At 37.4% G+C, this 14215-nt stretch overlaps 1 protein-coding gene across 2 annotated transcripts in view; it reads left to right on the forward strand.

Moving 5' to 3' along the window:
• TBC1D5 (TBC1 domain family member 5) overlaps window positions 1–14215 on the forward strand; it is a 332932-nt gene that overhangs the window by 197154 nt on the left and 121563 nt on the right. For both annotated transcript variants that reach the window (XM_049798069.1, XM_049798068.1), the window contains 4 exons: window positions 1830–1918; window positions 3417–3467; window positions 3556–3625; window positions 8947–9119. In XM_049798069.1, coding sequence (XP_049654026.1) covers window positions 1830–1918; window positions 3417–3467; window positions 3556–3625; window positions 8947–9119 — 383 coding nt within the window. The remainder of the gene's footprint in view (window positions 1–1829; window positions 1919–3416; window positions 3468–3555; window positions 3626–8946; window positions 9120–14215) is intronic.

Here is a 14215-nt window from a genome sequence, read left to right on the forward strand (position 1 = left end):
GCCGCACAGGCAAGTCTTCCATTGCTCACATCTGTCCATCACTGAAAGGGCTGGAAAAGCAAGTGGAGAGGCTTCCTAGCTTGGAACTGCAAGCCTAAGAGTAGCATAGCTCCTGTCTGGGGACCCACCATCTGACTACCGACAGCAGCCTGAAATGCCTGTGAGCTTGATGGGCCAGCCCCAGTGCTCTTTCTGCCAACAGGATAGACAAGACGGTCTTCCTGGCACCCTGTCTGCCCAGAGCAGTCACCTGCGGTTGGGACTGAAGCTCCACTTGGTGACGTAGTTGCAGCTTTGAACGGGAGCACTGCTGGCAGCACACTCTTCCTTCCTCCTACAGCCGGGCAAGGACTTTACCCGGAGCGAGACCCGGCACGGGTAGCCTGGGTGCCTGGCACCAAGCCCCAGCTGCCGTTGGTGGGTTTGGGCTGAGCTCAGGAGTTCCCTCCCCTTGGAGTGATCCCTGTGTCCAGAGCCAGCCAGCCAGGTCTCCACCCTTCATCCCACATCCCTTCCACCACCAAAGGGCTCCCCTCACTTCTTTTGTATGGGTGACCCCCAGCCCAATGTGTAGCTTGCGTAGTTCCTACCTGCCGTCCTAGTCTACCACTGGAAGCCCAACTGCCCTGACATAACCGAATTCCCCAGTCACGTTACACCAAATCCTCCTTTTCCCTGATCTAATCTGAGGGAAGGGGCTGAATATCTGCTGAAGATGAGGTTTCATTCTGCAGGCTATAGTTTTACCTGCCAGTGTGTAGCTGCTTGCCAACTGGATTGTTTGTTTCCTGAAGCGGTTGCTTCTGCTCCTGATAATAAATTGACAAGCCCCAGGTGAATCAAGGCAAATCAAGACTCCATTTTTGTTCCTGATGAGCTCCGGGTAAAAACAGCAATAACTGGCCTGGGTAGCCCAGCCATGCTTCTAATGCTGGCCCAAGTCCTCGACTATCCACCAGTTTCTTTCTGTTCTTATGCCTGCATGTTTCTGTATTTTTTCTGCATCTTAATATAGATTGCATATGTAAGTAATAGTCTGTAATGGAACAGTACCAAGTCTCCTATGCATTGTGTTAGTATAAGTTTATTTTCAATATTGACATAACAAATTAAATGAAAAAAAACAAAACCCAAACAACTCATTTGATTTCTCATGTCCGTAGGAATCATAGAATCATGGAGCGGTTTGAGTTGGAAGGGCCCTTACAGATCACCTAGTTCCAACCCCCCTGCCACGGGCAGGGACACCTTCCACTAGCCCAGGTTGCTCACAGCCCCATCCAGCCTGGCCTTGAACACTTCCAGGGATGGGGCATCCACAGCTTCTCTGGGCAACCTGTTCCAGTGCCTCACCACAATTTCCCAGATAGCTGCCCTTGTCTCCTCTGAAGGCTATTGTTATGCTTTTATCTATGGTTTTGGAACATTATCAAATAAAAAATAATTCAAAAATTTGTAATTTGTCCCTATTGCAGATCTTTGTACTGTGGAAAATGATTGTAATTATCATAAATAAAATTCATATTTATGAATTTAGATCTTGGAGTAAACTGCCAGGTGCAGCGTTGCCTACCATAGCCAATTTGTTGTCTGTTGTGTTCAAAAAAGGGAGAATAACTTGCTTCTGTATATTATAGAACAATAAACACTTGGATTTAAGCAGAATTTAAGATAAAAGCCATTGATTATGAAAGCATTCTGTTAAGAATGTAAATGGTCATGCTTTTAGTTAGTCTTCACCTAATATTGCTGGCTGCCTGATGATATGCATTAGGAACTATTATATGACTGGAAAATCTTACTATACTTTTGCTTCCTTTTATGTTTAGGGTATGCATGAACTTTTAGCTCCCATTGTCTTTATCCTGCATTGTGACCACCAAGCTTTTTCACATGCCAGTGAAGCTGCACAACCAAGGCAAGCATTGTATTTTATTTGTATAGTATTAAAAATCCGCTTTCATAAAAAAATAAGTTGGCTGGACTAGAACTTAGAAACATGTCTTCCTTAATTCTTTGTTTATAATTGATAAATTGATGACAGAAATTGTTGCATCCTTATGCTTTGATGGGAATGTCCTTATTTCATCTTCCCTACTACAGCTTCTGAAAGGGGAATTAAAATTGTAGACGTTGGCCCCTTCACAGATAACAGCTGGCAAAAAATGGGGAGACAAGAAACCTAAGGAAAACCTTAATCGAAAAGCTTACATAACTACCTACCACTTCACCTCATTCTTATTGCCAGAAATGGTTTAGTTTTTGTCATTGCAGGTTGGAGGCAGATTAGAGAATTACAGTCATAGAACAGACATGTTACCAACTCTCTTTTCCTCATATCTTAAAGGAAAAATAAATCAATGTAGACAAATTGTTGTGATTGATATTTCCTTCATCACCTGCAATGTTGTAGCTGCAAGATCTGACTATCTTTTGACTTAGTAGTAACATTAAGTTTACCTATTGATTCTCTATTTCATTCAAACTGTGTGTGTGTGTATCTGTGTGCGTGTAATCATACACATATGTATAAAATATTACATCACACAGGATTGTCTGACAACCAAATTCAGGTGCTTTTTTTCTTTCCCTATATGTAAACCTTTTTTAAAAAAAAAAAAAAATAGTTGCCTTCTTGTATCTCTTGTGATATTTAAGTCATTTCTTTTCATCTGTCTTTTTGCACTCTCTTTTGGAGTTCAGCAGTGAATAAAAGCCAATTTAATTACATGTACTATATAATGTAACCTCTGTTAGCACCCCTCAACGTGATTGTCCAAAGGCAGTTAAGCATAACGATGGAGATTATTTACAAGTGTGTGTTTTTATTCAAAGTCTGTGCTTAGATATCCTGAAACTACCTAGAAGATGCTCTTCAGCGCTAAGTAACTTAAAATAACCATGTGTTATGCACAGCATTCTGTTCCATCCCCACTGAAAAAGTAGAGCTAAGCAGCAAAGTAGATGGAAAAGGGGTGCTGTCACTGATTAATTGCTGTTAAAGTACAATAAAAATACAGGCTATTAAAACAAAATAAATTAATGTTTTGATACTGCATATTTGACCAGTAACCATATTTTTTTTGTTTGGGACAAACAGTGATAGATTGTGCAGCAATCAATTATTCTAGATCAAGCATATTCAAATAATACATTGTGACATTCAGTAATTTGTTATTTGGAATAATTAGATGGTTACTTCATTGTAGTGCAGACAAGGCAGCTAATTTGGTTTTGATCTTTATAAAAAGGAAAGACTTCATTTGTTCAGTGGAGTTGCTCTTTTTAATTAAAAAGGCTAGTTTTCTCATTTGCACTTTATATGAAAGTTGGCTTATAAATACATAATAGTACATGCAGAACACTGACCAAAAATAAACATTCACATTTGGATTGTTCACTGTTGCCTTTTTCAGTGAGGAAATGAAAGTTCTTTTGAGTCCTGAATATCTGGAACATGATGCCTAGTAAGTGTTAACAACTTCCTTTACATTTAGTTTGCTCTTATTTGTAATACATTATTTAACACCAAGTTTCTGATTTTTTCCCCTTCAGTGCAATGTTCACATGTCTTATGAAAACTGCAGAACATTGGTTTTCAACTTTTGAACATGACAGTCAGAAGGTAAATATTGCTCTAAAATGTTTTTATTGTATTTTTAAGCAAAGGTGATTTTAATATGATTGAAGTAATTTGAAGCTAATAAGTCATCTTCTCTTAAACAGCTTGGTTAAAGCAGGCTCAAGCAAGTTTACATTCTTTAGAGGTTCTTCAGAATTTGGTCATAAGCATGTGTGGAAAGCCTTCCAGTTGAGAGTTTCTATCTGTTGAAAGATCACTTGGTAATCAAAAGCCAAATGTGCAAACACAGATTCACCTATCTATGAGTGATGTTCTTGGGTAGCATTCAAAAGAATGCCTGTCATAGGCACATCTATGTGCCCAAAACCTGTGCAAATGTCATGTTAAATAAATGTATATAGGCAGTGTTTAACTTATTGAGGCTTGAATTGTTTTCAGATGTTTACAATATAAACAATTGGCTGTGAAACCAAAACTTTAATCATAGCCTGTCCATCAAAGGGCAGGGTAGATCCTCCCCTGACTTCATCACTCCATTTCCTTACTTTATTTCTTCTTGACTTCAGGGTATTCAAACAGAGGGAATGTCTGTGCCCTCAGATCTCCTGTGTAGCTATACAGACACCACTGTATTTAGTATGTTGCTTCTTTGCAGGGACCTTCCAGGGACTATCTAGTCCTTGCCTGTAACCGTTTTTCATGTGTGGCATGAGGGACAATTCCCTCAGTCAGTTGCTCAAGATTTCCTTTGAATATTTTTTCCTGTCTCTTTCCCTGTTTACATTTCTGTCTTTTTTTTAATACTGAAAAATGATTTGTGTAATGGAGTGTATGTAGAAGGCTCTAGCAAAACATAGCTGTGTTAAAGGTACTGCCAAGACTTTCAGTGTATTATATCGTAAAAGAGTTGTCCTCCAAACTTAGTTCCAGCTTGATTCACTTCAGCATTTTTCACATAGACTGTGGGGTGGGTATCTAGAGTTAACAAAAAATCAGTAAGAAATTAGTTGGGTTTGCATGTCCACATGTGTGCACCAAAACCTATATTTGCAAACTGTAATTAGGGAGTACTAGTTTGAGAGGTGGTTTTTTCTTGTCTGTTGAGGGAAAAGGTGTTCACCCAAGACTCACTTAAAAGCTTCTATTTTCTTTAAATGTTTAAATGTATCTGTGTGTATATTTTATTAGACATGGAGCACTGGCATCTTGGCCTAAGCTATCTACAGTTATAAATTACTATTTGGATTTCGGTTTTTACATAGTTCTCAGTAACTAAGGATAAAGCACGAGATACAAATTTTATGAACTTATTACATAGTCACTTTTATTCCAACAACAAAGCTGAGACATGTTTCTCTGAGTGCAGCTTTTCAGAATTCAGTATATTCAAATGCATTTGAATGTTCCAATTTCTGTGACAGAGGTGGTAAAGTCTGAGGTTGAATTTTATTCTGGGAAATAACTAGGTCTGCTTACAGATTTGCAGTGCTTGGGTAGAAGGTGAAAGTGTACATTGCCCTTTCCAGTCCTTTCGTGGCATAAAAAATTAACAATGCAAAGCGCATGGATTAATATCTAGTTGTTTGTTCTTGTTCTTTGCAAACATGTATAATCTTTAATAATCCTTTCTTGTACATATGCCTTTTACAGTCATGACTTTGAGGGTAAGCTACATAATAAAGTCTGAATCTTCACAAAGGAAGCAATGAAAGCATGTGCTCTGAGAGACATGTTACATTTTATAGCCTCTAACAGTTGGTTCCATTACTCCCAATTGCCATTAGAGGAGCTTCTCCAGCTACTCCATTCCCTAGTGGTTAATGAGAGAAATCTGTCCACGGTTTATACTTGTACTATGTCCTAGCCTCTCTTTACTGCTGTAGCATTTGTTTCCTAAATGCATGAATATATAAATTGTATTAGTATCGACTGCCAGCCATTCCAGTTCATGTTGTGGTAGGTAATGTTTTGTGGCAGGATTTAGTGACTCTGTTCCTAATGCTTGATCTGAATTTTTCAGCTTCATTTCACTGGTACCCACATTTAAACTGTTCTTAGAGGTGAATCTGATGCTTTTCTGTAAACAGTATAGCACATCTCTGAGCCATCCCTCTTTTTGTCTTTTTATTGTGAACTGCATCCCTTTGGGATTGATCACTTATATTTCGTGTTAGCAGTAGATGACTAAACCCATGCACTTAATTTTTTTCCAGGACTTAGAAGCTCACAAAAAGAAAACAGGTGTTTTTTCTCATCTGGCAACTTAATATATACTGAGTATGGGCAGGGGCACAGTATCATGTTGTCCACTTGGCTTCTGTGCTTTAGGCACAGGCACTGTGAGTCACTTCTAGTTAAACATTTTGGCGGCCTAGTTGTACTAGTTTATTTGAGCATCTTTCTGTTTAGGCTGTTTCTTTCACACCAACTGATGTGATATTTTGGAGCAATTTCAACTGACTAAATGTATTGTCATTTTCTCAACCAAATTGTGTGAGAGGAGACAATAGACCTATCACAGGCACTCTAGTCATCCACTGAGTTTCTTAGTGGAGTGCACCAAATCGGGAGGCATGGACAGTCAAGGCATTGATTATTGATTGCAACTGCTGTCCCCACAGATTCTGGCATGCTTTGAAGATTTCTGTTAATGGGGTGAATTTCTGAGATGCTCATGAACCACGTTTTGATGGATACCATTTACTTATCTCATGCTTTTAAAAATGGCAAGCCAGCATATATTATTTGATGCACTTAACCATGTTGATAGTCAGTCAGTCTGACAGCAATGTTGTCAGTGCTGCATTATGCCAAGGTGCACAAATGCTCTAAGTGACAAATAACTCCAGTTTTGGCACTCCTCCGTAAAAGGAAGCTTGCATTAGTTTTGATACTTAGAATCTTCTGACGCTTGAGCCAGTGTTTAAGGGCCTGTCTTCTAATTTCGTAAAGATGGCTTTAAACCCACAGACAACTAATGATATAAAGGCTAATCTGAGTAACTAGCTAGTCTTCTCATATTACAAGTTCAAATAAGTAGAAAGATTCTAATATTGAGAATTCTATACAAGAATCTATGTCTATAATCAAGTAAAGTTTAAAAATACAGAACTTTTGAGTCGTCAGAGTTGAGTGCATGGAGTGGTCAAGCTGAAGTTAAACTCACATTGAATGAACCAGAATACAGTTCATACCCCGGATGTGTGCCAACTGATGGACCATGCACAGTCTAGGAATATAGAGAGTTACAGACTGTTATGCTTAGTTTCAAAGATAAATTGATATGTACATGAAAAAAATTACTATAGACTGGCATTTAACATTAAGGCAATGTTATCATCTCATACCGTACTTTAGGAGTGGGTTTGTGTATAGATTAGAAGATTAGTGGATACCCTTTTTCAGTATTTTGCATTCTAGCACATGACCAAGAAAACAATTAAATGGGTCTGAAACAACAATAGGAAATAGCCATACAATGGAGAAACAAAAATCAGGATAAAAAGAAGACTGCCCAATTTGGTGATAAAGAAGTTAATGGAAAATTAGAAAAGGAGGTAGGAAAAATATCCTTTCTCAACATACTTGCATCTGTGAAGAACTTTAGTGTTTCAGTAAGCAATGACATTGCTTATTAGCCCCTAAGATGCTAAGTGTTTATTTTAAATTCCTGTTTGGTAGAACAGAAAAGATTTTGAATGAAGGAATGCCATTTCAGTGAACTTTATTTGACAGTCTGAGGGAGCTTTTGTCAAGCCATTTGCTTGCTAGGGCATCTTAAATGAATATGTCTTGGTACCACAAAAGCATGGCAAAACAACTGCACTGTAATAGATCAGTCCCTTTGCTGCAATTGCCATAGCAAAGCAACAATTAAGCAGATTTTAAGGTACAATTTATAATCAATCAGTTCTTTAAATAGAAACATTTTACCTGAAATCACTCCTAGCATCATACCATATTTTCTGCAGTAGAGAAGTGGAATAATTAAGAAAAAATATTTCAAGCGAAGGAGATAAGCATAAAAAATAGGCTTTTTGGTAGAAATTATTAAGTTTTCGCTGCCCACTTGAACGTTAAACCACGTTGTAAATGACTGAAAAATGTGGGTACTTCTCTTCCTTGCTCTTAAAATGCTCATACAGAGAGAATGGGGTTGAAGAGGGACTATAACCATAGGAAACAACCTTGGGGATAGTTTATACAACAAAAAAATCCTTTCTTTGTTATTGAATTTTAAAAATAATGTGCTTTTCACTGTATTGAACCAAGTCAATTTGTCTTTCAACAGTTTAAGCTGTAATGAAGTCTTCTGAAATTATTTACCCTTTGACCTTGATAATGCTTCTCTATCAATATACTGAGCAAAAGGGTAGAAAAAACAATAACTGTCTTCTAAAATGAAGCTTTCAGGTCAGAGAGCCATAATGACAGATTGTAACAAAGTCATTGTAAAATCTTCTCTTCTTACTGTTCCAATTTTCCCTCTTTTATAACTTTAACATTGTTCTGACAGCTTAATTCTCCATTTCCCTTTCCCCAATCTTTCTCTTGATAGATTTGACTTGTTCTTTTTTATTTCTCATCCTCCTTTTTACATGTTTCCTCTTCAGTGCGGTTCATTACTTGCTGCATTTCTTTCTAGCATTCTGTGTCTTTTTCAATAATACTTCACTTTTTCGCAGGAAGAAGAAATTTAAAGCGTTACCAGGTTCAAGGATTCTAATACTTCAGTAGTTTTCTTCCTCTGTGTTCACTCGGTGTGTGTCATGTTCTAGATCATGACATAGTTTGCACAACCTTTAGGTCCAACCAACTACCTTCTAACCATCAGGTTCATCTGTTTTATTTCTTTTTTGTTTTAAAAGTTTTCTGATGCTTTATCAAAGTTGCATAGATTTTGAGGTACAGCCACCAGATTTTCTGAGTAAGGGAAGCCTGTTTAGAAAGGATTGTTCAAAAAGAAGTTATTTCCTATTTGGTATGCAATTTATTGTCCTCTGAGGGCATATATTCTCTACTAAGTTACCATTCTTCTGCTTTGGTCTGGAATGACTCAGCCTGCTGATATTAAAGCTAAACTAAAGCTGTCAACATTTTGTCAGAGCATGAAAAGTAAAGCACACACGTAAAAATCGACGTGCAGAACAGGGGGATGAACCTTGGCACGCCTGGGAAGGGGAATCCCACAATACCTTCCACAGAAGTAGATGCTTGACATTACTCTTTTGCTGGAAAAGAAACAAATTGTTAATATTTTTATGTTTCTTTGGAAGCCAAAACAAATCTCTTGTAGACAATCACTGTGGACAATAAGGCTTTATGGGATGTTCTTTTCTTTCCCCTGTTTTCTGTGTCTACAGGAGAAAGATGTGATGATTACACCTATGCCATTTGCAAGGCCACAGGACTTAGGCCCATCTATTGCTATTGTAGCAAAGGTAAACCAAATTCAGGATCATCTGCTGAAGAAACATGATATTGAGCTGTACATGCATCTGAACCGACTGGAAATTGCTCCACAGATTTATGGACTGTAAGTGTTTGCAAAGCATTATTTAATTTAATTTCTTCTATTTTTAATTCATTACATTAGGACATTTTTTTCCTTAAATTTAGGGTTAGAGGAATGGGACTAAAAAGAAGTACTGCTTATCTCTTAGAACTTACTCAGTTGGCAGCATTACAGTAAATGACACCCCACCGTTCTGTTTGTGGCAGTGGCATTTCCAGTGCAGATAAAGTCCATTCAGCTACATATTAGAGAACTTGATGAAGACTCCCAGTGCAGTGATGAAGTATGTACTGAATCGAGTGCTTATTCTACCTGTGGTTTTCCTATAAGAAGGAATGGGATAACAGGACACAAAGAAGCAGGCAGGAAAGGGGAAAATTATTATCACTGAATGGTTTATTTACTTAATTTTATCACCAGTTCAGTATCAGGGAACTTTCCTCTATTGCAATAACGGGGTTTTGGATACTGGTAATTCAGGTGTGGTGGGGCATGTTAAAAGTTAAGGCGTGGAGATAATAAAGTGTCTGTACGCCAAGTCAGCCCAGGTGGCCCGTTTTCCATTAAGCTGGCTCAGATCCGTTCAGCTGGTTGTATTGTGTGCCCCTGTTCCAGGGGGGCTTCTCAGACCAGGTGCGACTTTGGATGTGTCCTCGTCCACGTGTTTGCACAGCATTGCATCCAAAGCAGTTATGTCTGCCATAGTCAGTCTGGGTCAATACAAAGCGGGCAACTTGGATGAGCCATGAGTAACCGTGAATTGACTGTGGTTTTGAGGAAGAATTTTGCCTTCATTGTTTGGAATTCTAGACATTCGATTCATTTTGATCATTCCTTAAAGAAATGACAAGCTTTATGTGCAGTTGCAGTGGCAGAAAAATGACACTTTCAATTTTTTTTTACTTTTTGCAGTGATGGTGTGAATTTCCAAATATAATTGTGAATTACATTTAACAACTCAATAGAAAATGTAGAAAGGGAGGAAGGAAGGGACTGTGTAAATGTCAGGCCATAACTGTAATACTTAAGATTAAAGTCTAATTTGATGTTACAGTAAAATGGAAAAATGCTGAGACATCGTATACCCTCAAGAGGAGAGTTGAACTAAGACTAAGTAGTAGTCCTAGACTTAAAAATAGCATATATTAGGAAGATAAATGTAGTTCTACAAAGCTTATTTAAGTAGTTTTGATAGGAATGGGTTACAGGGAGTGGAAGATTAAGCCAAGTAAACTCAAGGTATTAAAAGTATGAAGAGGCCAGATTGTCCTATTATAGTATTTTTTGCATAGTGTAGAGTTGTGTATTTTCTTAATATCTTCACTAGTCTGGAAGAGAAAGCAAGCATCCTTAATAAACTTCAGGGGTAGTAATGAATAAGTAGGCAGTATAAATATCAAGGAAAACAAAAAGACGGTGTTTCTTTTTTATGAAGGCTTATGAAAACACACAGAAAATAAAATAAGATAAGCCTTAGAAATTTGCAAACATATTCTGGGGCAAAAATAATTTGTACTGTAGGTACTTACTTCAGTATAAGACTTTGCCTTTCAGTAAGAGAAATAATTGAAAGAAAAAATTAGACTTTAGCTCAAAACATAACATTATAATAACAGAAGAATGGTGCAGTCTGGTGTGGCATAAATAGAACTGAATCTGAATAAAGAAATTTACAGTTAAGGGAATGAATTATGAGAGAGAGCTTCAGGCTGACTATCAGGAAAACCTTACTAAGAGGGAGCTGTTAGGCTGTAAAATAATATATCAAAATTAACAAAGGAAAAACCATCAGAATATTTTAAAGACGGGCTTTGAAAAGCTCTCACAAATGGATAGTATCATAGAGAATGAGTCTGGATTGGCAGAAGAGGAAAGTAGGTTGCCTGTGAGGTCATATCCTTCTCTGATTTCTGATTTAATATAGAGGACAGGAGAAAAAGAAAGGGAAAGGAACATGACTGTGTTGTATTATTCTCACCTTTAATGATGTCTGAACTCTTCAGAATAGTAATTTCCAGTAGTGAGCCAGCTGACAGTCTCAGATGCTGGATCTTTTCCTGTATTTAACATTTTTTGAACTAGAAACAGCATTTCTTAAACATAATAGGTCATTAATAATTGCTAAACCTAAACCAAGTGCAGAATTCATGTGAGCTTTTTGTTGAAGTTTATTGTTTTGCTGAAGTTCGTTGGATTTGCCAACAATAAATATTCATCTGTCAGCCTTGATATCACTCAGAAAATATACAAATGGTAGAAGGAAGAGTGGGAACTTCTGTCAAAAGATATTATGGCATTCCTGGTGAAAACTGTCAACAGGAAAGGCTTCTATTTAGTGGCAGTGTCCCCTAGCCTGAACAAGTTATACAGTTTGCTTATTTAAAAATACAGTATTTTATACTTTGCATCCTTCTATAACCTTCTGGGGCAAGGTAGAAACAATTCTTACTTACTCTGTATTTTCATACAGTTGATTTCAACCTTTGATATTTACAAATAGTCCTTTTATTTTTCAAACACCAAGGAGACTTGCTCTGCTGGGAGGCCAGGTACCCTAGTGCGTTGTGCATTTCCACATTCAGAAACTGTCCTTTAAAATAAAATGTGGTTACACACTTCTTGAAATTACGCTTACCTGCTTACAAGACCAGCTTTAACAGGCATTTCAGTACGTGTGGTATGACTCATTAATTTAGGTTGCTGTCCAGTAGTGCAAAAGTTGTATGCTGGATTTGTGGAAAAGTATACTCATTATAGTGTTTATCATATCAGTGTGAAAAATCTTTTTTTTTTTCTTCATCAGTTAGTTCTCTGCAAACCATGGTGTCATTAGCCTCAGCCTGGTACGCCAGGCTGCACGCTGGGAGGTGCCATCAGTTCAGAAGAAATCTTTTCCCTAGGTAGTTTGCATTTTGTAAAGTTTTAGGTCAAGGCAGTGGATTTCTGTATCTTCTGGAGGGCATGAGTGAATACACTTCACATTACCTGGCTATCTCATTTCATTTCTGATCAGAAAGAGGACTCTGTTAGGTATAGCAAGGTATAGTAGGGTCCTGGCTATACCATACTTCTGTGCTCTGGTCATTCAGGTTGGTGTCATATACAGTAGGAGCCTTAGCACAGGAATTTCTGTAGCTGGAAATTTTGTGAGACCACACATTCATTCACTTGCAGTCAGCCGCCGCGTATCCCTGTGGTAATTATTCAGCTGCTATTAATATCAGCCAAAATGGAACCAGCAATACAGAGATAAAGGCTTTGTGCCTTATCATTCTTCAGTCTTCTTTATTTGCCGTGTCTCTAGCTTGTTTTTAGACCCTAAGATAATGTTTTGCAGAATAACATTGTTCCACGTTCCCGGTAGCACTGCGAATTGCATACAGTCTAAGCAAACTATAAGAATTATCTAATCATATCTAACTTTGTACTTTGTAAACTAAAGCACACGAATGGTTTGAAAATAAATGGAATTGATTACAGTAATAATTCAGTTACATGCTTCCTGATAATAAACTTTTCTCTAAATAAAAACAAAAAAAAGTGAAGATTGAACAAAGAGATTGGATACTCTGAAGGGTTGACGGATCGAATATCCAGTTTAATTGTAAAATTAGATGAGTTAACAATGATAAATGTCCTAGATTAAATGGTATTTTAGTGTTAATTTCTTTGACCCTTACATCTAATTCATGTTAAACTACAAAATAATTATTGCAAAACCATTCTGCAGTTTCTGCAGTGGCCAGTGTTTGTAGTGGCAAATTAAGCAGGTTGTGCTCTCTGCTTGAGAAAGGACAAGGCTTGAGTCTTCATATATCTGTATTTTAGGACATTTTCTTCCATTTAGGGTAATATGTAGTAGAGGACTTCTTTTACATTTCATTGAAAAGATGAATCCATTGGAAAGGTCCCACATAATATCATTGTACTGAGGGTTTCGAAGTGAATTATACTGCATCAAATGAAATTCTCATAGAACTACATGCAATAAGTACAGCCACATCATGTAAATATATATGATAAGGTTGTATAGAAATAATGCATACAAAGATAATGACAAGGCATAAGTGTAAAAAGCTTTATTTAAGAACAAAAATTAACTGTTGGCATAAACTCACTAGCTTCTGCATCATAACACTGATGGCAGTATTACATTGGTTAAGCAAACTCTTTCTAAGCACATATCCAACAGACAATAAAGCGCATGCAGAAGTGAGTGTAAATATTTCATGATAGCTTAATCTCAGTACAAAAAAGGCCTTCTTAGAACATTCAGTGCCGATGACTTTGCCTCCTGCTGCCACTCTGCTTTATGGTGATCAATCAGATAGACATACTGCCTACTGCAGTTCGAGATGCAGTTTCAGCCCTTTAGGCTGATACCACAATTATACTTTAGGAAGAAGCCTATCTCATCCAGCAAAGAAAAAAAAAAAAAAGAAGAGAAGGATGCAGACTAAGTTACAGGGTAATTCGGCACAAGTGTAGATTTGAAGGTAGCATTAGAAAGGTTATGTTACAGCAAAGTCAACAGCAGATGTGCTGCTCCACTATTACTATTCTTAGTTGCTTTGCTATGAGCACTGCTGTGGGGCATCCACCTGTTTTAGTTTCTCTCCCATGCCATTATGGTGCCAGGCAGTATTCTTTTCCATAACCATATTGGTCTCTGGAGGGAGAATTTAAAGGATTTTACCTGTGCAGTAAAGGAACATAAATCATATTCATTGTATCCCGGAAAAAAAAATATATATCCCACTAGTCAACATAAGAAATCTTCATGATCTCCAGGAAAAGTGGATCAAAGATCAGTGTTGTTAAGGAGAACTTTACAGATCATCCAGGATGCCTGGGTTTATTTTGGATTCTCACACTCCACAAAAAAAATGAGGGAGATAATATATGGCATGGTCCAAACCAATTACAGTTCCTCTGTAGTTTTTAATCCAGTGTCCCCAATTAACCGGACAGCAATTACAATGAAAGCAACTTTGAGCTATTGTGCATATAGTAGGGGAACCACCAAAATCTGGCCTTGCTATTAAAATAAATGAGTATCTAGCAATGGCTAAGACTAGGCAAATACAAAGTCTTTCTGAACAAAGTAATAATCTCAT

The sequence above is a fragment of the Accipiter gentilis genome, chromosome 4 (genome assembly GCF_929443795.1).
Source record: "Accipiter gentilis chromosome 4, bAccGen1.1, whole genome shotgun sequence".
NCBI classification, from domain to species: domain Eukaryota; kingdom Metazoa; phylum Chordata; class Aves; order Accipitriformes; family Accipitridae; genus Astur; species Astur gentilis.